Source organism: Dasypus novemcinctus, chromosome 9, assembly GCF_030445035.2.
Source record: "Dasypus novemcinctus isolate mDasNov1 chromosome 9, mDasNov1.1.hap2, whole genome shotgun sequence".
NCBI classification, from domain to species: Eukaryota; Metazoa; Chordata; class Mammalia; order Cingulata; family Dasypodidae; genus Dasypus; species Dasypus novemcinctus.
The window spans coordinates 130,813,237-130,836,041 of NC_080681.1; the positions used below are offsets into that span (position 1 = coordinate 130,813,237).

The following is a 22,805-nucleotide window of genomic DNA, read 5'->3' on the forward strand; positions in this document are numbered from 1 at the left end:
TCGAAAGCGCGGGCAGCGGGACACGAGAGGGACGCCAGGCCCAGCAGCACGAGCCCCCGCGCTAGCCACGCTTGGCGCCCACTGGTCCCCGCCATCCCTCCTACCAGGGGGCTCCACGGACACGCTCGTGGCCGCCCCCCAGCCCACCCGTTGCAGCGCAGGTCCAAGTGACTGCGTGCTACACGCCTTCCTCCCACCGGCTCGGCACGCAGCGCCCGGCAGAGCGTGGGGCAGGGGCTGCGCCTCCCACGGGGCCCTGCTGCCAGGCGCCCGCGTTGCGCCGGCCCACGCTCGGCTCTTCCGGAGGCTCCGTACGTCGTAGATGGAGCGCGCGGGCCCAGGGGAGCAGGTGTTCCTGGAAGCGCGGGTCCCGTGGCTCCCGCAGGGAGAGCCACGACGCCCCACCGGGCAGGCCCAGCTCAGCCTGGCCACGGGCGCTCAGCCGCCTGCTTGGTAAGAGCCGAGTCGCCTCCGGGGGAGCCAGGCAAGGCCTCGGGCCTGACCGCGCAGGGGTGACCGACAGCCGTGGGGGGGGGCAGGGAAGGAGATGCAGCCAGCGGGTTCTTCTTACCACCGGGACCATCTCCTGTTCTGAGACCCGGGGGCCGCAGGGAGCCCCAGGAGGAGGCACCAAGGGGTCTCAGGGTCCTGGGGGCCCGGGGGGGGGGGCAGTCAGAGGAGTAAGTCCCCCGGGAAGGGCCCAGAGAACAGGGTCAGCACATGCAGGAGCGGGTGGGAGGAGCCGCCCTCGAGCAGGGGGAGGTGGTCCTGGGGGGCACTGCCCCTGAGGCGGCGCGGGCGTGCGGGCTCCATGGTTTCTCACAGTCGAGAATGACCCAAGACACGGCCCGGGCGGCGCAGCTTGAACGTCTCCATGGCTCCGGAGGGTCACAAGGGGCTTCACGGGGCTGGGACGCCACGACCCACCCCTGGAGACTGAAGCGGGGGGCCAGGCCTGGGGACCCCAGGAAGAGGGCCCAGACAGCCCCTCCCACCCCAGAGCGCCCCCCAGCACAGGAGCGGACCCCCTTCCACCCACGGACGGGGGCACGGAGCTTTCTCCAGGCCCCTCCCCGGGCCCAGGCCGCTCACAGCTCCCCGGCCCCCTCCTGGCTCCCCCAGCCCCCCTCCCCGGGGCCTTCCCATACTCTAGGTCCTCTTTACGTAACCCAGGAGCGCAGTGCCTTTCCCGGCCTTCGTGGTCCCTCTGTGCCCCTGCACGTGCCAGGGCACAGGACTCGCCGGCCTGGGGGGCTCCGGGCCAAGCCTCTGGCAGAGGGCAAGGGGCGTGGGAGCGTGGCAGGCGCAATAAAGCGGGACGGCGACCTTTTGAACCTTGCCTCCGCGGCCTGGAGGAACGGCGGGGCCCACGGGGGCGCTCGGCGGGGCTGCGAGAACAGCCCCCCACAGCAGGCTCAGAGGGCCCGGGGCGCGGCCCGACCCCGCAGCAGACCCCCCGGCCAGGCCCTGGATGAGAACCCCTGACAGCCGGGCAGAGCCCCCGTGTCGCCATTCCCAGGCCTCTCCAGGTCCAGGGCCCCCACTCTGCCGCTCGCCGACACCCCTGGCCCTGCCCCCACGCTCCGGGCCGGTACCCCCACCGTGGGCACAGCGCTGGGAGGGGAGGTGCCTGCAGGGCGGCCCCGGCCAACCCCCCCATCCCCCCCCGCCGAGCGCAGGCTGCCGTTTTACAATCGCCAGATGGCGGCCTGCGAGCGCAGGCTTTCCCCACCCCGAGTGACCGCTGACCTCTCGTAAGCGGGGACAAAGCCCAGGACCGCCGCGCCCCAGGGGCCCCGCGCAGACCCCTGGGTCACCAGGCCCAGCCCTGGACCCGCCGTGGAGACCCCGAGAGCCTCAGCACAGGCTCGGCAGACCGAGCAGATGGCGGCCAAGACCCGACCCCAGCGGCCTGGGCGCAGTGTGGCCCCACGGGTCCCGGCCCCTTACAAAGCAGCAAGGAGCCAGGACATGTGGGGGGCACCACGGGGACCCCGCTTTTGAAGGGAGAAGCGGGCACGAGACTCAGGGAACGGGAAGGGGCCTGCCCACAAAAGTGGGTGCTGCTGGCCTCGTCCCCCACCCCACGCCCTCAACACAGGCTGGCGCAGGCTCGGCCTCTGCACGCGCACCCACGCCGCACTGCCCGTGCCCTCACGCCGCACTGCCCGTGCCCTCCCTCGCGGCTCCCAGCGCCACTGTTTCCCCGGCTCATCCTGCCGCCCGCTCCGGACCTGCCCGCCCGCCGGCTGCGCAGGCGCTGCTGTGCGCCAGGCAGGAAGCCACACCGGCCCTGTCGCGATGGCGGGCGGCACAAGCCGGGGGCTCTGGTTCTAGACCCGGCAGCTTCCCCAGAACATGGCCAGGCGCCTCGCTGTCCCCCACTCCCCACCCCCGTCGCCGCCTCGAGGTGGTGTCCGGGCAGCGCCGCCCCTAGGCCAGCCCCAGTTACGGCCGCCTTGTCCAGAAATCGCCCAACACCGCCGCGCCCAGAGCAGAGCGCCCACGCGCGGTCACCCAGTGGTCCCAAGAGCCACGCCTGCCCCAGCGCCTCCTGAGCGCGGCCCTGACTGCAGGCCCAGCTGGACCGTGAAGCTGCCTGCCCCCTGCCCTTAAGTCCCCTGGACTCACAGGAAGAACACTCCGGAACAGACAGACACAGCCGCACAGGCTCGTCGCCCAGCACTCCTCTAGAGAGACCCACAAACACAGGTTTTTGCAACAACCAAAAACTATGGCTTCTCTTCAGGAGCTGAAGGCAAGCACCCCAGGCCACCCCGCGTCCACTACAAACCGGGGCACAAGGGCAAGGCTGACCATCAAGACGACAACACAGTTGTCACCGACGCCCATGAAACCAAAAAGGCCAAACGTGGACGGAGCCCGAGTGCCGCCCAGGGAACGCGGCGGCTCTGAGCCCTGCGGCACCCAACTGGGCTCCCACCGCTGAGCTGCACGCACTTGCTCCTCGCGCTGCGGTGCCCGGGCCCGGGGCAGCTGGTGGCTGTCGCTCACGCCGGGCAGCACACCAGGGACCGCCACCCTGTGGGGCAGGCCGGGCACAGCAGCGTCACGTCCCTGCTCCACTCTCGGTTTCCTGGTGGTGTCCACGGAGAGGCGTCTGCACCTCGGTGCCAGTACAGCCCACGCCACGGCGCGGTGCAGGACCCTGCATCCCGCCGGAAGCAGCCACACCCCCAGGCGGAATTCACGAAACACGTCAGGGCGGCAGGGCTCGCGTGAGCCCACTCCCTGCGTGCAGGGAGCTCAGACGCACTGGGGGCGGGGGGCAGGGGCCACGGGCCCCGAGATGGACAGGTCAGGTTCCACAGACAGAGCACCAGCGAGGAGGGGGCTGCAGAGCCAGCCAGGCGGTTGGCAGGGTCTACCAAGGACTCGTGGGAGCACCATGGCCACGTGACCCCTCGGGCACACAGACGCGTCCTCGCCAGCCAGGGCGGCAGTGGGCCCCGGCCGCTCGCCTGCACCCAGGGCACGGCTCAGGGCTGATGGGAACGAGCACCAAGCCCCGAGCAGGCAAGCGCCGCGGTGTCCACGTAGACCTCGCAGAGCCCTGAACACACGGCCAGCAGGAGGGGCCAGCGTGGACCACGCAATGGGTACTGTGGCGGCTGCCCTTCACGTGCTCGGGGTCCAGCAGAAGGCGTGGCAGGGACCTGACCTCTGGAGAGAAGGCGGCACTGGGGGGACAGCAGGAGACAAGAGCTACCAGCCGCTACAGCAAGCACGGGAGGACCCGTGAGACCCGAGGAGGTGGGCGCAGAGACAGCACATGCGGACCACGGCGGGAGGGCATCGGGGCCACGGCCTCGCGGGCCGAGGTTTGCCCGGGGTGGTAAGAACATTCTGGGAACAGCTGAATGCCACACGGTTTTCCCCATATATTTCACGTCAGAAATTTCACATAAATGCCGGTAAAGCTATTTTTACTTACGTTTTACAGGAATAAGAAAAAGTTCAGTAAAAGCCGGGAGAGAAAGAATTGTGACCAAATATTTTCCAACTTTAACAAAAACCATAAACCCAAGAAGCTCAACGAAGTCCAAGCAGAAGCAACTGAAGGAGCCGCAGCAGGCACTTCCCGCCAGGCTGCACAAGGTGGGGGCGAGCTCGAGCGCCCGCGCGAAAGCACGCGTCCCCGGGGGGGCAGGGGCTGCCGGCGACCTCCTGTCGGCAACGGCGCGAGCGGGAAGCCGCCGGAGCGGCCTCCCGGGCATTTCAGGAGGCACCAGGCCCCGCACGCCCCGTGGCGACCCCCGGAGAACTGGAGGAGGCAGGCTTTCTCAGTCGCGCGGCAGCGAGGACCGTGCCACGCAGACCCCACCACAGCACGCGGGCCCTCGGGCGGAAGGGGCGGCACACGGCCCCTCTGGGGCGCTGTCTCCTGAAAAGGAGCTGCTGGGCCCCAAGAGCAACGCGACCCACGGGGTAAAGCGACAAAGCCGTCCAGAGGGCAGTCGAGGGCTGTGGGCCGCTGTGCGGAGCCGAGGTGCGAGCCGGGGGCCGCCAGGGAGCCCAGAAGACCGCGTGAGCCAGGGGGGCGGCGGACACGCCGACCCGAGGGGACGCGCTGGGGCGACGGGCATGGGAGGGGCCCCGAGGCGAGAGCAGAGGCCAGAGCCAAGGTCACCAAGCACGGGACACGTGCACCAAGGGAACACGCCAAGCACAGACCACGGGCCGCGTTCCAGCCACGCTCGCTGAGCCTCGAGGACGCAGCAAGGCCAGAGAGGAAGGACAGGGAGGATGCGGCGCAAGGGAAATAGTAGTCCCGGGGCGGCAAGGGGCGTTTCGTGACGACAGAAGGTCAGCTCATCACAAGGACCGTCGATCACCGGCGTCCCCGAGAAAGCCAGAAACACACGAGCAGACCGAGCCAGCCACGAGGAGCAGCTCCACGCGGTGCGGGAAGACCCCCGCGAGCAGCGCAGGGGACTCACGTCCCACCGCCCGCGCTCTCGGACCACGAGGGGAAGGAAGCGGGGATCAGGAGAAGGATCTCCGCCATGCTGCCGAGCGCTCAGAGGCTGCGTAATGCACTTCGAGGGACCGTGAGCCAAAGAAACGCGAATGCCAGTGAAAGCACAACACACAGAACCTGTGGGCCACCACGCCAGCAGGACGGGAGAGGCCCAAACGCCCATGCCGGGAAAGAGGAAGGTCTCAGGGCGACGACGTCGGCTTCCGTCTTTGGGAATTGGAAAAAGAGGAGCAGCTCAACCTAAAGCAAGTCAAAGAAAGGAAATCATAGAGACCAAGTTGTAAATCAATGGAAGAGGAAACAGGAAGAAGGAAAGGAAAAAAACGAAAACAATGAAACCAAAAGGCAGCTATTTGCAAAGACCGCTAAAACCGAGACGCCGCGGGCCAGGCCAGCGCCACAGACGGAGCAGCGGCAGCCCAGGCCGGGCGGCAAGTCGACAGGAGGGCCGTGAGGGACGAGGCCAGCAAACCCAGCACCAAGAAGAGGAGGCAAACGCCTCTGAGAACTGCCCGCCCCGGCCCAGAAGGCAGTAACTGGGTCAGCCTCCTCCAAGAAGCTGCACTCCTAGGTAAAAACTGTCCACAAAGAAAACTCCAGGCCCAGAAAGCCCTTGCGCGCTCGGCTGAGAGCTTGGGGAAGAGATGAGGCCGGCTGCGCACGCCGCCCAGCAGCCTGGCGCCAGCCCGTCAGAGCCTTTGTGAGGCCGGCACCTCCTGGGCCAGGCCAGCACAGGGCCCGCCCGAAGGTCAGTGCAAACCCCGAGCACAGCCCGAGCATGCTGACCCCGCGCCGCCCAGCGGCCCCAGGGTCTTATCCACAACGCAAAGCCGGCTCTGCGCCAGGCCCGCCAGTGCCGCGCACCTCAGGGGAAACAGAAACGGGAGGGGGGGCAGCACGTCAGGCCTCTCCCGACGCCGAGTGCGCCTGAGCAAACCGACTGCGCCCGAGAACGCTGGAGGCAGGGCATGGAGGGCACGCCTTTGAGGGGCAGCCGCCAGGTCACAGCGCGTCACAGCAGGCAGTGAGGATCTTCCGCCTCCGCTGCTGGGCCCGGCAGCCCAGGGGTCTGTCTGCACCAGAGACGGCCCATGGCCACGAAGCCCCCAGGAGCAGCCCGGTCAGCACGGCAGGGACGCAGCGCAGCACGCACGCGGAGGCTGAACGTGCCGCCCAGAGCCACGTCGCAGAGTGCGGGCAGAGGCGCGAGTCCATGCCCTTCGCCCCCAGAAGAGTCGGCCTCACTTGTTGGGAGGAAATGCACAACAAGCCGACGCTTGGCAGACTGCGGGGGAGCCGACCACTGGGCGCTCAACCCCGTCGAGATTGCCGGATGGCCTGGCCGCCGCAGGGCCTGAGCCCGGCTCTGTCGAGGCGTTGAGCCCGCAAACTCGTCTGCAGAGTGAACGCCGTCTCCGCTGGAATCCCAGCAGGGACTTCTTCCCCAGAAACTGACTAACTCTGAAACTTCTGTGGAAAAGGCAGAAGAACGACCGAGACAACCCTGAAAAAGGACGGAGGTGGCTGGTCCCGAGCTCACCAGAGCAGCGGCGCCGCCCTCCAGACAGACAGATGGAGATGACGCGCACGCGCGCAACGGGTCTGACAAAGTGCCGCCGCAATGCAGCAGAAAGGAGCTTCCAACAGCCCACGGAGCGAGGACGCCTGGTGCTGACCGTCAGGCTGAACTGGGACCCATGCCCCACGCCCCACAGAACCAGCCACGTCCAGCACAACTCAGCACGAGCCTCAAACCAGAGAACTTCAGTGAGAGCAGGCGGCAGCCCGCGGCCCGGGCGGCAGGTCCTCAGGACAGGGGCACGGTCAACGAGAGCGCGTCCACGAGAGCATGGTCCACGAGAGCGCGCCACGAGAGCGTCCTCTGACACCAGGGGCACGGTCCACAAAAGTGTGCGACACACAGGCGTCAGCACACGTGTGGGCCCCGCTCCTTAGCGCTGTCACAGATGAGGAAAAGCTTCTGACGGGGAAACATCTTCACAAAACATAAAGACTTCTCTGAACTGCCATCAGACGACCACCAACCAGAGAGCGAAAAGCAGGGACTTAGCCAGAAAAAGGGATAGACAGAAGGAGAGCCGGGGCGGCCGGAAGCCCCGGAAGGGCCGCTAGCCTTCGGCATCAGGGAAGCGCAAAGCCGAGGGAGGCGCTGCCTCGCGGCCACGGGAAAGGCTCTGCGCACAAGGAGGCGGGAAGGACCAACCGCCCGTGCGGCCGGGGGGACGAGCCTGCAGCACGGCCAGCTGCTCTGGAGGCAGCGCGGCGGCTTCTGCAGCACCGGAGCCAGCCACTGTACACGCGGGCCTCCAGCCGAGGGCGAGCACGCCAGGCCGCCCGCTCTGCAGCGCCCCTGGGCCACCAGCCCACGCGGCCACTGGGGCGGAGGACGGAGACGGCGCGGCGCGTCCGTGCAGCAGAAAGGGGAGAACACGAAGCGACGGGGCCGAGGGAGAAAAGCCGGCGAGAAAGGAGTGCGCCTGGGGGTGGCCGGCAACGGCCATGCATGCCCACAGGCCCAAGGCCGGGCGCAGACGTGGCCTGGGCAGCAGAGGCAAGGCGATTGTGCCAGGGCCTGCTGCCAGGGGCCAAAGCCACCGCTGCGCCTGTGCTGGACCGTCCCCACGGCTGCCAGCACCTGCCTTGCACCCCGCGTTGTGAACATGCTGCCAGGGGCCTGGTTGCGGCTTACGGCCCCGTCGCCTCAGCCGCACGGAGCAGGGCACAGCAGCCCAGCCAGGCAGGGCTCGTCCCAATAAAACTTTATTGACAAGGACAGCTCATCACCGCTAGTGGAGCCCAAGGCTGGGGTTCTCCGAGAGGCCCGCGGAGCTGCAGCGGCAACAGCTTCCCCAGGAACTTACCGGAAAGGCACATCCCCAGGCCTCCCCAGAAGAGACGCCACCCACAGCCCCAAACCTCAGGCCTCAGACCGCGGCAGCCGGCGCTGAGCCGAAGGACACACCAAGGCAGGAAACGCGCAGCAGGTAAAAGCCGAAGACTCAAACCCCAGGAAAAAGCACCGGGACCTGTGGGTCGTCTCGGAAAACCAGGCAAGGTCACTGAAAAACGATACCCGCGAGGTGGCAAAGGGGGGGGGATGTGACGCGAGGCTGCTCAGGATGGGCCACCCCTCCTCCCTGCCTCCTCCTGCTGTTTTGAGGTTCCTGGAGCACCCCGCTCCTGCCCATCAACTCCTGCCAGGGCACGGAGCCTGGGGTCGCAGCGTCCGCTGTCCCTCTGAGCCCCGATCTAGAGATGGACACAAGGGCCCTGCTCCCACATGCGTGCACCCCAACGTGGTGTGGGACGCCCAGGGAAGACGGGCCCCGGCCAGCGGGGCTCTCGGGAGGACCGGAGCCCTTCCAGCGGCTTAAGAGCCGCCCTCGGCCAAAGCCCTCCTGGGCACCGAGACGGCAGCACGAGCCCAGGGGCCTTCAGGACAACGGGGCAGCGAGGGCCACCCGCAGAGAGAGCCAGCGCCCCCCTGCACCCAAAGAGGTGGGCCCAGCACCCTTGAGAAGGGCGGCTTTGCGGGCCGAGCAGGGGCCGCTGACACCTGGAGCAAGCGGACGCCCACCGCCAGGAGCAGGGACAAGCTGCTGCCGCACGGCGGGGACAAGGAGACAGCCCAGGGCGCCACGAGAGACACAGAGGGCCGTAAAGGCCGCGAGTGAGAGCCGCCAGCCTGAGAGCCGAGTGCTCCCACCTAGAGGCGTCCTGGAAAACGCAAACCAGCCAGCGAGGGTGGTCCGCAGCCCGGGGGCGGGGGCACGGGCACTTCCTGGGCAGGGGCCCATGGCACCCTGTCACAGCCTGCGGGGCCGTGCGGCACCCCGTTACGGGTGGAGCACGCCACCCGCGCGCAAGGCCCCAGGTACCCACAAACACGAACCGCACCCCGAATAAGGCCTCCGAGTGGCCGGGCGGCGCTGAGAAGCGGCGCCCCGTCTCCAGGCCTGCCCGCGGCCTGCACCGCAGGACTCGCTCCGGCCGGCCCCCGCGTCCTGCAGCACCTTCTGCGCACCAAGTGCCCAGGAAACCAGACCCCCACCACGCGGGAAGCGCTCGGATCCAAGACAGGGCTGTCGTGCACGACCCCCGAGACCCCCGCCGTGCCCTGCGCATGGCCAGACCTGGGGCTCCGCAGCCTGAGGCACTGCCCAGGGCCCAAGGCCTGGAGGCCGGCGGGCACGGTCCCAGGTGAGGGGAGACGGCAGGGAGCAGCCGACACACACGCAGGGCCGGGCGGCTCTGGGGAAGGCGCAGTGTGCTGGGGCGGCGCGGGCTCGTCTGGGGGGCACCCGGCTGTGGCAGCACACACCAGTGTCCCCCAACAGGGCAGCAGGGTCACACCGGCCGAAACAAACTCTGGGGTGGTCAGCGCGGGAGTGACGACGCAGAGAACAAGAAGGCAGAGAACACGGAAGACGGGGTAAGCCGGGGGCCGCGGGGCCCTTTCCTCCAGCCTCACCGTAGGTTCGTTTAGACCAGAAGGAAAAACGCCAGCACCGCAGACAGACCTCCTGCTCCTCCCCCAGCCGTAGAAGGTGCTACTGGCAGGGGCAGCAGCAGCCACTCTGGAGCGCGAGGACATGCACTGAGACTGGACATCAGCAATCAAGGGACACCCCAAGCCCGATGGCCCTGTGACGTGCACGAGCCGAGTGGCCCATGTGACCTCTGGCACCCCGACAGCCAAGCTTCATTCAGAGGTTTCCCAAAGCACCTGCCGGAACATCTAACCGCGACACAGCACAACACCGGCTGGGAAGTCCCACCAATGGCGGCCAGACCTCAGTGGCTAAGCCCTGATTAAAACAAGGCCAGGCTCCAGGTTGGCTGTGACACGACAACCGCAGGAGCCACGCGCTGGCCAACCTGGGGCACCGGCGCAGGACCCTGGCGCGGCTGCCTGGCCCACCCCCACGCTCCTGCCGCTTCCCACACCACCCCGAAGGCAGGAGGACAGCCGAGGCACGCCGCCACCTCCCCCCTCTGGGGAGTCTCGCCTTCCGGGGACCCCGACCCGCCGGTCAGCTCAGTCCACTCAGCTCGAGGGCCGAGAGACTCGGGGGCACTTACCACCGTCGGTCCTTACAGAGGCTCAAAACGCCTGCATGGCCCTGGGCCAGACGCACTGCGCGCCAACACCCAGGACCCTGGCCGAGGGCGTGGCAGCAGGCGACGGCACCGCCCAAGGACACGGGCCTGGGCCCAGCACTGCCACACGGGACATCGTGGACCCGGCCAGGCGCTCGCCTGTGCCAAGAATCCGTGTCACAGGCTCAGTGTGCGGTGCGCAGTGCGGCCCATGCCACACGCCTGTTCGTGGCGCCTGCCGGCATCGGTCAGCAGCTGGCTGCGTGGAGGGCTACGGCCCCGGCCCAGACGCAGCCTGTCGCCTGCACCCGGCTCAGGCGCGTCATCCCATCTGCAGGGATGCTGCCAGGCGGGGGCTGTGCTGGCACGGGGTCCCCCCCACTCGGCACAGCCGGGCACCCTGAGGCCCAGGGGCATGATGAAGACCCCAGGCCAGGCCAGGGCCCGCCCCTGACCACGGCAATGCTGCCTCTCCGAGCTCCAGAGGCGCCTCCAGACCAGGAAGGCTGAAAGGCGACACAGCCCGGCACCCGCGCAGGCAGGACGGGAGCGCGTCGGCTGGACACGAGCTCGGCTGGGAGGGCCTGTGGTGGCCCCTCGCCGCCGGTTCAGAGGCTGCCCAGGCCGCCGCCGTGCCCAAGCGCGTCCCTCGGAACCCACCAGTGGTGTCGCGAGGCCTGGGGGTGGAAACGGGGAAGCCCTCCTGAGAGCGCCGTGTGGGCAGCCGCCTGGCACCCCGGCCTCGGGGACACTCAGCAGCTCAGGACGGAGCAGGACAGGCGCGGCACGCCCTCCTGGCACAGGGCACAGGCGCAAGCCCCTTCCCGCCAGGGGTGGCCGCACAGGCTGCGTCCACAGCAGGCCCTACCCATCCAGCCGGCGACCCTCACGGGCCCCAGGTCCAGGTCACCCTCCAGCGAGGATGGGCTCCCGGGGCCAGGCAGCCCGCACGAGGCAGAGGGCGGCGTGTCCACATGCGGCTCCCACCTGAGCGGGGTGGTGGCGGGGGATGCGGCCACTCGTGGCCCCGGCCAGGGAGTGGGTAATGCGGGGCAGCCCATGACCTCCCAAAGCCAGGCTGGACTCCGGTGGCTGCGCCCGAGCCCACCCCGAGCAGGAGACGATGTCGCCAGGCCCCTGGGCAGCTGCCCGGCTCCCTGCAGGTCAGTGGCTGCCCCCACCCCAGCCAGGAGCCAGACCCCACCCAGCCCACAGAGGGGCCGAAGGGGATGGGCCGAGGCCTCTGGCGAGTAGTGGCCCTCGCGGCGGCCCTGACGGTTTCGGAGGTGCTCCCTCGGGCTGCGGGTGTGTGCGGGCGAGGGCCAGTCATCTGTCCAGACCCCTGCCCTCCCCAGGGCGCGCACGGCCACCACGGGCCCCGCCCCAGCAGTCCCCGGACGTGACGGCACACACGGCGCACCCCACCCTGAGCACCGCGCCGGTGCCCACAGGCCTCCCCCGGATCCCAGCAGGAGGGGCGGTGGGGCGGAGGCACGTGCACCCAAGCGCCGGACGACCGGACGCGACCGCCACCTGGCAAAGTCCAGAAGACACGCTGAGGACAGCGCCCAACTGCGGGGGAAGGCAGCGCAGGAGGGCGCAGAGACTTCGCCTCCCGGGTGGGCAGGGGCCGCAGGCCGGGAGACCAGCATGGGCAGCCCGACCCACAGCACGTGGACGTGAGGACATGGGGTCTGGAGAGGCCTGCGGGGTCCCCAAGGGCACGGATCGAGACGTGCGGGCAAGACCACGCGCAGGCCTACTCGGCCGCGCGTCTGTGCGCCTAAATGAGCCGCAGGGAGGGCCGGGCTCCCGTGGGGAACGCGCCGCAGCACAAGCGTGCAGCAGGGGACGCACGGCCTCCGGCGACTGGCCGAACACGGCAAGGCAAGGCCAGGGCCAGGGCACAAGGAGACACACCCCGCCATCACGGCCACAGGGCCGTGCCCCGCACGTGCACACGCACGCCAGACGCCAGACACGCGCCAGAGTACCCTCCCACCCCCCGGGGCCCGGCCAGGGCCAGACGACACGGGAGCCCGAGGGTGCGGGCTGAGCCCAGGGCGTGACGGGCAGGCACGGGGCAGGGGGCGGCCCTGGCGGGGGGAGGTCGTGGGCCAGGGAGCCCGGCGATGCCGTGGCAAGAGCCGGCCACAGGACAGTGAGCAGGACGTGGCGCCGGTGCTTCCAGCGTGAAGCCAGGGCCGGGGCCTCCAGGTGGGCCTGGGCCGCTCAGAGCCTGCCACGTGTGGACCTCGAGGAGCGCGAGGAACACACCGCCACGGGGTCTTCCACTTCCCAGTCACTGCCGAGACCGCGCGGCGGGGCCGGCTCGCTGCCAACTTCCGGGGCGTCTCCAACCCCCCGAGCTCGCCCTTCAGAAACGCACCAGAGCGTCCCCAGAAAGGCGAGGGCTCCCCAAGGCCGCGGGGGGTGTGGTGGGGCGGGCGTGGGGCAGCAGCGCAGCCCCTGCACCATGCTGGACCCTCGCCTCTAGAGGCACGTGCCGGGGAAAACGCCGGCGGCCACGGAAGGAGAGGCGGCCACGAGCCCCGCCCCACGCCTTCTCCCGCCGCCCACTGGCGGGACCGGGGGAGGGAGCACGCCCTGAGCTCCCCAGTCTCCGCCCCACCGCCGCACTCGAGGCCGCCGGGCCTGCCCAGGGCCCTTGCCTCGCTGTCACCGCTCACCCTGTGACCTCAAACCCCTTGCTTCCTGCGTACCTCCGGGCGACGTGGTCTCGGTGGAAGCAGGCTGCCGCCCCCGCCGCCTGCGCTCAGGCCTTCGGGTCGCCAGCACCGCCTGGGACGCGGGGCAGCCCAGACCCCAGGCCAGGAGCCACGTGTGGGCGCTGCGCTCTCATGCTTCTGGGGAGCCTCAGCCAGGGGCCAAGTCCCCAGAAGGCGACGGGACACGGGACTTAGCCACAAAGGGGAAGCAGAGGGAGAGGTGCCAGCTCCCGACCCAGAGCTCGTCGCCAGATCTGCGCCAGGTAACGAATGCGAGGGGGTCACCGAAGCCGAAGACCCCTGAGACCCACCGGCCAGCAGCCCTGCAGCTCCAGGGACGCCCCGGACGGGGAGAGCCTGCACGAACCCGCCCGCCGGCCAGCGGGCTGCGCAGCCAGCAAGCCCCCAGAGCGGCGCGGCGGGGAGGCGCCCGGGGTTCATGCACACTCGCGGGCTGTGATCCGTGAGGGGGTTCACCCACCCGGCGTGGACGTGTGGTAGGGGCGCATGGCGCGCACACGGGGACCACAGGCTGGGACCGGGCAGTGCGGCCTCAGCCGAGCCCAAGGAGGGTCTCCCCTCCGCCTGTGCCCCCAGCACCGCCTGCCGCGAAAGTGCTCTGGAGAATTCGGGGCGAGGTGCGGAGGCTGCCCGCGAGGCTGCCCGCGCCACCCCGGCGTAAAGAGCTTCGCGACTCGAGGCGAGACGAGCCGAGGTCAGGCGAGCGGGCGGCTCACTGCATACGAGGATGTTAAAAAAAAATCACAGTTTTGATAGTTCTGCAAAAAAAAACTTAGCAAATTTACAACAAAACTGTCAAGTAATTAAGGCAAGGCACTTCGCACATGAACTTAAACTGCTAATTAAAATCCCCTCGCTTAATTGACTGCATTTGCATATCATTCACCGGAGCACGCATCTCATCGGTCTGGGCATCCGTCCTGCCGCGCAGGTGGAGGCGGCGGCAGGTAAAGCCGAGGACGCATGGCAGCGAGCACGCCGTCCCCGGGGCCCGCGCCTGCGCTCAGGCTCGAGACCCCGCGGTGGCCCACAGGGCCTTCAGGCGAGCGAGGCAAACCCAGGGCGTGGGGTGGGATTGCAGGGGCTTCCGGACGTTCCTGGCAGTCCCAGGCAACTCCCACGCACACCCCCTCCCCAGGGGCCTGGGCCAGCCTGGCGGGCTCCCCTCATGGCCCCCGGTCCCAGCTGTGCCACGGCAGCACAGAGACCCTCGGTGCCCAGCTGGCCCCGCCCCACCGGCCCCACCCCGGCTCCTGCTCAGCCTTCCAGCGCGGGAGCCCCCGCAGGCCGCCAGGAGACCCCCTCTGCAGAGCCACCGGCCCCAGCGGGCGGACGCAGGGAGGCCTCAGTGGGGTCCCGGGAGGCTCCAGGAGCCGCGGGACACTGGGAGGGAGGCCACAGTCGCATGTGGGGCTGGGGTTCCCGGGAGCGGCCCGACCGGGCGCTGTCCACCCCCGAGCACCTGCCACCCGGGCGTGGCCTCTGCCCAGCGAGGCACCTCGTCTGCAAGCGCCAGGGGCTCCGAGGCCCGCAGCTGCAGCTCTCCCAGGACGGCATGGAGTGCCACACGGCCCTCAGGCGCCAGGGTGGCAGGAGCACCACGTCTCGCCCGCATGCCCGCAGCCCCAAGGCAGGGGCTGCACTGCATGGGGCAAGGTCCCTGGACCCGCCAGCACGCCCGACCCGGTGCCACCGCCCAAACCTTCATGTTGCCACAAGACCAGAGCCCCTCGGGCCGCCTAACTCCAGCAAAGGGACCGGACGGCGCTCCAGAGGAAGCGAGAGCCAGGCCGCGCCGCACCTCAGTCCCGGCAGGACGGCGCACACGCGGCCCTGTGCCTGCGACAGAACGTCAGCGAGACAGAACAGCCGGGCCAGGGGGTGCCTCCACCACGCCTCTGCCCTGCCGCGCTCTTCCACTCTCCAGCCACCAAGAACGGAGCCACAGGCAGCCTGAGACCAGTGACCAGCCATCCGCCCATGGAAGCATTCAGGGTCCAGGAAGGGAGGGCCCAGCCACGACCGAGCCCAGGCCATGGGCCACAGGGCACAAACCACATGCCCACCAGGACGCCACGACCAAGCCTGGGGCCACGGGCCACAGAGCACAGACCACGCGCCCACCAGGGTACCATGCCCGAACCTAGGGCCACAGGCCACAGAGCACAGACCACGTGCCCACTAGAGCGCCCCGACCAAGCCTGGGGCCATGGGCCACAGACCATGTGCCCACCAGGGTGCCACGACCAAGCCCAGGCCATGGGCCACAGAGCACAGACCACGCGCCCACCAGGGTACCATGCCCGAACCTAGGGCCACAGGCCACAGAGCACAGACCATGTGCCCACCAGGGTGCCGCGACCAAGCCTGGGGCCATGGGCCACAGACCATGTGCCCACCAGGGTGCCACGACCAAGCCCAGGCCATGGGCCACAGAGCACAGACCACTCGCCCACCAGGGTACCATGCCCGAACCTAGGGCCACAGGCCACAGAGCACAGACCACGTGCCCACCAGGGTGCCGCGACCCAGCCTGGGGCCACGGGCCACAGACCATGTGCCCACCAGGGTGCCACGACCAAGCCCAGGCCATGGGCCACAGAGCACAGACCACTCGCCCACCAGGGTACCATGCCCGAACCTAGGGCCACAGGCCACAGAGCACAGACCACGTGCCCACCAGGGTGCCGCGACCCAGCCTGGGGCCACGGGCCACAGAGCACAGACCACGCACCCACCAGGGTACCATGCCCGAACCTAGGGCCACGGGCCATAGAGCACAGATCACGCACCCACCAGGGTACCATGCCCGAACCTAGGGCCACAGGCCACAGAGCACAGACCACGCGCCCACCAGGGTGCCGCGACCCAGCCTGGGACCACGGGCTCCCTCAGGGTCCAGAGCAGGCCACATCTGGAATCTCCACATTGTCACCGAGTCTACAAAACCACAGTCACAGGATTACTAAATTTTTGCAGGCTGGAGAAATAAAACCCGAGAAGACGAGGCGCCCAGTGCTGGGAGCCCCCGCCCACGCAGCATCGTGTGCCATGCCACGGGTCCACTTCGCCCCCTGCGTCTGTTTCACCCAAACCCGAGATGAGAGGACCCCTCAAAGGAATGGGAGTTTGGCGCCAGCCCCGGGGGAGCAAAGACCTGTTTCTACGGAAACGATCGGGGGCGTGCAGCAGGTTCAGCCCGCTGGGGCCCCACCCCCAGGACTCCCACACTCGCCTAAAACTCGCGCCCGGTCTTGCAGAAAGCCAGCAGGGACGGGTCCTGCTGCTGGAGTCCCCCGATGCCCCTCCGCTCACGGCTGCGTGGGAAAGCAGACCCGCCGGGCAGGCCGCCGCTGCCCAGAACAGCATTTCTCTGGAGCCATCTCTCCGGCTCACACACAGAGCTCCAGGCGCTGTCCTCCACTGTGCCCCAGAACGTTCCAGCATCCTGAGCAGCACCAGCAGGCGGTGGCAGAGCCAGCCGTGAGGGGCAGCCACATAACTGACAGGCACACCTCACGCCACGCAGGGGGCAGCCACTGCAGGTCCTCACCGCCCCGGGAAGGACGTGCGCCACGGGCATCCCGTCAAGCCCGGTGTGGCCCCCCATGACCTCAGGGGCCCCGTCCCGGCAGCCCACGTCAAAAGGGCAGGGCTCCCGCAGGTACTGAGGAGAGCGCTCAGCCTCCGGGTTTACACTCGGAGCAGGGCAGCTCTTAGAAGCGTTTGTCCGGCTTGCGTAACTCCTCCGGCGGAGAAACCCTCTGTCGACTTTCGCAATCCTTAGACAGAAGCGCATCGGAGCTGCGCAACAGCCCGGCCACGGAGCCGGCCTGGACCCACCTCGGGGTCCCCCTGGGTGCCCCGTGCCTGCTGCTCCCCTTGGCCGGCCCAAGACCTCCCCATGGGGCCTCCCGTCTGCCCTCGGTCAGTGCCACGCACAGGTGACACACCGCTGGGTGAAGACGGAGAAACCAAGGCGCGCGGGTCAGCGGGGTCGTCCTCCCGAGTCCCCATTGGCCGCAGGCTCCGGGGGACACAGAGCGCCAGCCTCCGTCCCAGAGCCCCTCGCATCAGCCCCACACACCCCGCCTCCCACGCTGGGCCATGGGCCACCGCGCAGCGAACACCTCCCGGGGAGGCAGAGTTGAACCTCTCGCGCTCCCAAACGTGGCAGCCCTGAAGCCACGGCCACAACGGGGGTGCCCAGAAAAAGCGTGCCGGTCAGCCAGTCCCGGCCGTGCATGGGCCAGCGCGGGCGGCTCAGCCGGCTCGTCCACCCAGGGCCCCTTCCCACCTGCCCCTGACGCCTGGGTCTTCCCCCAAACGGACCTCGAGCCTCTTCAGGGCCAGAGTCCAGCCAGGGCCGACCGTGTGGACACGCTGCCCTCCACGCAGGAGGGGCAGCCCCGCGCGCAGGGAGAAACGGCTCAGCACCCGCCACGCGGGGGGACCCCAACCCACCTGCGCTGCACCCTCCCCGGCCACGGGCCGGGCAGCCCGGGCCCCTAAGGCAACGACCCTCTGCGTCCACGTCCGCCTCACTGCCACCCCGGAGAGCTCAAGGCCCCAGGCCCAGAGAGTTCGAGGAGGGGAACGAGACCCTCCAAAGCGCGCACCCGAGGACAGGCTGCTGAGAAGGGGCTCCGGCCAGGCGGCGGCCACCCTCGGGAGGTGCACGCAGCCTGTCACCTGCCGAAAGGGCGGCATCCACGCAGGGCAAGAAGCTCCTGGGGCCGGGGCCGGGGCCCAGGCGGCCGGCGTGGTAGCAGGAGCTGCCGTCATCTCGGCAAAGCCGCCTCCTTCCTGGGGACGGCGACCCATACGCCAGGTTTCCGAGTCCCCCCCGGCTACCAGACAGGCCCAGAGGAGGGGACAGAGCCGGCGGGGTGTGGGCAGGGAGGGCGCAGGTTTACGTCTCTCTGCCGCATGTTCCTCGCCGAACGACACGCGGGCACCCCACCTGGGGCATCCGGCAGCTACAAGGACAGGTAGAGGCTCACCACTGCCACCCTGTGCCACACTGTGCCCGCCACGCAGGAGACCGAGGCACAGAGAGAGCAGTAACCATCTCAAGGCACACAGCCGGGGAGAAGCGTGTGGCCCTGGGACCACGCTGGGCCCAGCAGCAGGGGTCTGGACGCGGCGCGAGCAGCCACCTGCACCATCTTCCCACCTGACCAATGCTGCACAGCATTGGGCACGTCCCCTGGGCCCCAGATCTCTCCAGGGACGTTCGCAGGCACCCGAGACAGGCGGCCACTCGGCCGTTCCCTCACAGCTCTGCTGGCTGGCGAGCGCCTGGGTCACACCTGCCCACATGCTGGGACACGCCACCTCCCAGGGTGTCCGAGCTTGAGGCTGAGTCCACACGCCCAGCGACCACGGGAACCACAACTCCCGCCCAAAGCGGGGTGAGCGCTGCTGCCACCCCTTCAGGGACACCAGCAGGCAAGGGCCCAGGGGTCTCGCTCGGGCAGCACGGGGAGGCACACAGGGGGCCAGGCTCAGCCCTCAGCCTGCACACCCGGGCGCCACGTTCACATGCACTGGCCAGACGGCACCCCCGGAAGCAGGTCCCTGCAAGGGGCAGTCTCGACCTGGCTTTGTCCCCTCCCTTGCCCTGGCCCTCGATGGCCTAGAACGTTGAAATGAACTACAGAGAGAGTAACAAAGTCAAAACACAGCCTGAGAAGCAGCCGCTGAGAGGCACACGGGGCAGTGGGCCGCCGCGCTCCAGAGGTGGGCGCGGGCAGTGCGATCCGAGCTCAGGGCCACAGCCCCTCTTGCATGGCCCCGGTGCACCGTGGCAACCCAAGAGGACCACGCGCCTTGGCGCTCCACTGCGAGGGGGCAGGAGGGGCATGGAGTAGCGCCGCGGGCAGAGCCCAGGGGGTCGCAGGGACAGCCCGGCTTTCCAGTCCTGGCCGAGGAGGGGCAGGGGCTGAACGCAGGGCCGGGGCGGACACCAGGACGGCAGAGGGGCCAGCACCGCGCGGGCACAGACCCAGGGATCTCGGTCACCACTTGGGACGCAGAAGAATGGACACCCCGCGCCACCCACGGAAATGGCCAGGCGAAAGTGCGTCCAGGCCCCTCTCGGGCCTCAGGCCTCAAGGGGGGATGGTGCCCGGGGACAGTGCCCCCCTCCCAGAATGGGGTCTGGGACACGAGCAGGCGGCCCAGTGGCCCCTGGCTCGAACCCCCAGCCAGGCCCAGGAGGGCGGAAGGACCCGGCGGCCCTCTCTCGGCACGAGGCCCTCCCGCGTGGGGACCCCCGGCGCAGGCCACCCGGCACTGGCCAGGGCCCGGGGACTGTCCCCAAAACGGAGGCCTGCTCGGCGTTCAGCGAGACTTCCCGCCGCGTCCACCCCCAGGCCCCTGGGCAGCCACCGCTCTGGGCGGGCCTAGCCAGGGTAGGACCACCACGGAGCACGCACACGCATGCACGCCTGCGCACGCACGGGCGCGCACACCCGGCCCCTCCCGGCAGGGGCGACGGCGCCCCGCTTCCCAGCCCTGCCTCCCCCGCTGACGCGCGCTGGAGGGGCGCCCGGAGAGGCCGGCCGGGCGTCCACCCATGGGCTGGGGAGAAAAGTTTGATGCAACAGCTGAACCGACAAGGCCTCCCCGGGCGGGCCGCGCCAAGGCCGCGGTCCAAGCTGCGACCAAAGCGCCCGGGTGTCGGGAGGGGACGTCGCAGGCGTGGGGGTGGGGGCACTGTGCCCCCGCCAGGAGCCGGGAACAAGGGCAGGCCCCGCGGCGACGCGGAGGAGAGGCCGCGCAGATCGCAGGCCCGTCGTGCCCAGGGCGGGCGCCTGCGGCGCGGCTGTCCCCGAAGGCCGGGCCCCTGCCCCCACGGCACAGCAGGACCCGGTTCTCGAGGCTTCGGGGGCCCTGACCACGCAGGCGGGAGGGTCCGCAAGTGGGGGGGCACCCGGGCCGCGGCGGGGCTCGCGGTGGGGGGCAGGGCGCCCCCGCCCCCCGCGCGCCCCCCACGGGCTCACACAGGCCCCGCCGCGGCGCCGCGGGCCTGGAACGCGGCCAGCCCCCCGAGGGCGGCCCCTCGCGCCTTCCCGCCCGGCCGAGACAAAGGCACTCACCCGGGGCAGCCGCCGCTTGTACTTGCTGCCGTAGTCGAACTTCTCCTTGACGTCGTCCAGGCAGCGGCCCAGGCGCGCCTGCTCGTCCTTGCCCGCGTAGTCGCGGCTCAGCAGGATGTAGGCGCGCCAGTTGGCCGAGTCGAAGCCCCAGTGGCAGGTCCGGTTCTCCAGCGCCTTGTGCGAATGCACCACGAACTTGTGGGGCGGGTACATGAGGCGGCAGTCGAGGCACTGGATGCAGGCGGCGCTCGGGCTGCTGTAGAGCTCGGGCACCAGCAGCCCCTTGCACTTGCCGAAGCACTCGTGGTAGACCCTGAAGCTGCGCTCGCTCAGCGCCAGCCCGGGCGCGGGCCCGGCCGGCGGCTCGGCCTTGCAGGCGGGCGGGTAGGCGCCGCCGTAGAGCAGCGCGTTGCACAGGCGCTCGGCGTCCGTCTTGGTGATGAGCCCGCACGAGGGCGCCGAGAAGGGCAGGATGCCCATGACTTTGAGGATCTCCAGCTGGTCGGCCGTGCAGCGCGAGCAGTAGATGTGCAGCTCGTCGCACACGGCGTTGATCTGCTGCAGCGAGAAGTCCCGCAGCACGGAGTTGAGGATCTGCGGCAGGCACAGGCGCTTCTCGCCGCCCACCACGAAGCACGAGATGGTCTCGCCCTCGAGCACGGTCTCGCAGCGCTCGGTGGAGCGGTCGGACGGCATGAAGAAGGGCCCGGGCAGCACGGGCGGCGGCGGCTGCAGGGCGGGCAGGTGCAGCACGGGCGGCGGCTCGGCGGCCGCGGGCACCGCCGCGGGCCCCGCGGCCGCGCCCGCCTCCTTGGCGCTCTCCTTCCTGAAGGCCTCCTGCGCCCAGCGCGCCGAGAAGGCGGCCGGGCCGCCCAGCGAGCTCATGGAGCTCAGGTGGAACTGCTCCAGCGTCTTCTGCAGCCCCGGGTGCGGCTGGAAGCCGCCGCGGCCGCCCGGCCCGGCCTCCATGCTGCGCTCCGGCTCGCCCGGCCGCCCCCGCTCCCGCGCGCCCGGGCCCCCGCGGCCCCCGCCGCCGCCCCGCGCCCCCCGGCGGCGCCCGCGGCCCCGGCCCCGGCCGCTCACGGCTGCGGCCGCCGCCTCGCCCGGGGGCGCGAAGGGGAAGGCGGGCGGGGCGAAGGGGTCCCGCCGCTGGAGCCCGCCGCCGCCCGGGCCCGGCGCCACATCCACGCGCCCCGCGCCGCGCCCGCCGCCGCCCGGGCCCCCCGCGCGCCCCCCGCGCGCCCCCCGGGCTCTAGGCGCGGGGCATGCCCCGGCGCGCGCCGCCAACGCCAACGCCAACGCTCGCGGGCCCGGGCCTCGCGGGGGGCGCGCGGGCAGGTGCCGGCGCCGCGGGGCGCGAATCGCCGCGGCCGCGGGGCCCGGGAGGAGCGGGGGCGCGGGCGCGGGGCCCGCCGGGCCGTCCTCGCGCGGCGCGCCGCCGCCGCCCCGCTCCTCCCCCCGCGCGGCGCCCGCCCGGCTCGTCCCGGCGGCGCCGACCGGCCGCGTCGCGCCCGCCGCCCCGGCCCGCCCGCCCCGCGCCCGCCGCCCGCCCGCCCGCCGGCTCCGCGGCTCGCGCCCGCCGCCCGCGCGGCTTCCGGGGCGGCGGCAGGCGCCTGTGGCCGGCGGGCGCCTCAGAGCGCGGCGGCGGCGGCGGCGGCGGCGGCGCGGGGCTCGGCGCGCTCGGCGCACATCCTCCCGGCGGCTGGCTCCGGCAGGGACTGCGCGCCCCGCGCTGCGCTCACGCCGCCGCCGCGCCCGCCCCGCCCCCGGCCCGCCCCGCGCCGCGCGCCCCGCCCCCGCGCTGCTGCTGCCGCGCGGCCGCCTCAGCCCCGGGCCCGCGGCCAGGAATGCGCGCAGGGCCCCGGGCCGGCTCTTCCAGGAAGCCGCGCGCCCCCCGCCCCGCCCCGGCCCTGCCGGCCGCGCTCGGCCGCGCTCGGCCGCGCTCGGCGCCCCTCGGCTCGCCCCGGCCGCGCTCGGCCGCGCTCGGCGCCCCTCGGCTCGCCCCGGCCGCGCTCGGCCGCGCTCGGCTCCGCTCGGCCCCGCCCGCTCGGCTCCGGCGGCCGCCGCGGCGCCCCGGCCCCCCGCCCTTCCGGCCCCGGCCGCTTCCGGCGCGGCTGAGGAGGCGCCCGCCCCGCCGCCGCCGCCGCCGCCCCAGCGGCCCGGGAAGCCGCACGCGGCCCCTGCCACAACCGCAAGGCCGCCGGGGGGCGGGCGGGGCGGCCGCACGCCCAGGCCCCACGCAGTGACAGGGCCGCGCCGGGCCTCGCGCGTGACGGAGACGGGGGCCGCGCCGCGTGGGCCCGCGCCGGCCCGCGCCTCGAGGAGCGGAGCCCCGAGGGCGGGTCACGAGGGTCCTGCGGGCGCCGCGGCTGCTCCGCCCCGCGTCCGGCTCCGCGGGCCCAGGAGGGGGCCCGGGGGGGGACGGCCCCGAGCCGCAGACCCCTGGAGGCGGGCGGGGCCGAGCTCAGTGCGGCAGGGAGGCTTCACCCCGAGCTCTGCGGTTTGCGGAGCCACCGACCCCTCGCCACGCCCGGGCAGGGGTCCGGGCAGTCACCCTGCCCTGCCTTCTCCCCGAGCCCCTGAGGCGACTCCCACCTGCCGGAACCTCCGGTGACTCCCACAGCCCCTCCGGCCAGTGGCTGCCCCTGCCCACCTTAGCCTCCCGCCAGGGCCGGCCCGAGCTACCCGTGCCCTGAGGCCGGACCACTGGCTCCAAAGCCCCTCGGAGCATATCGAGGCCTCCCTGGCACCGCGGGACCCCATCATTTGGCCCCAGTGGTCCACGGGCTCACCTCCGCGCCACCCTGCCCCGTGTGTCCAGGCGCCCGC

The 22,805-nt window shown here is 71.0% G+C and overlaps 2 protein-coding genes across 2 annotated transcripts in view; one reads left to right on the plus strand and one right to left on the minus strand.

Annotated features, from left to right (window-relative positions):
- The window catches only part of SKI (SKI proto-oncogene), a 45,907-nt gene extending 24,938 nt beyond the window's left edge, over positions 1 to 20,969 (minus strand). Inside the window, exon 1 of the mRNA XM_023583121.3 lies at positions 19,977 to 20,969. Within this exon, the coding sequence (XP_023438889.2) occupies positions 19,977 to 20,945 (969 nt within the window). The 5' untranslated portion in view covers positions 20,946 to 20,969. The remainder of the gene's footprint in view (positions 1 to 19,976) is intronic.
- LOC139439636 (basic proline-rich protein-like) lies at positions 20,944 to 22,590 on the plus strand. The gene has a single exon (XM_071217178.1). It carries the CDS (start codon positions 20,944 to 20,946, stop codon positions 22,588 to 22,590), a length of 1,647 nt encoding a protein of 548 aa, XP_071073279.1.
- Positions 22,591 to 22,805: the final 215 nt, after the last annotated feature.

Excerpts from the sequence above, each read along its gene's own strand:
- LOC139439636 (XM_071217178.1), top strand. The coding sequence starts at position 20,944 with ATGCTGCGCTCCGGCTCGCCCGGCCGCCCCCGCTCCCGCGCGCCCGGG.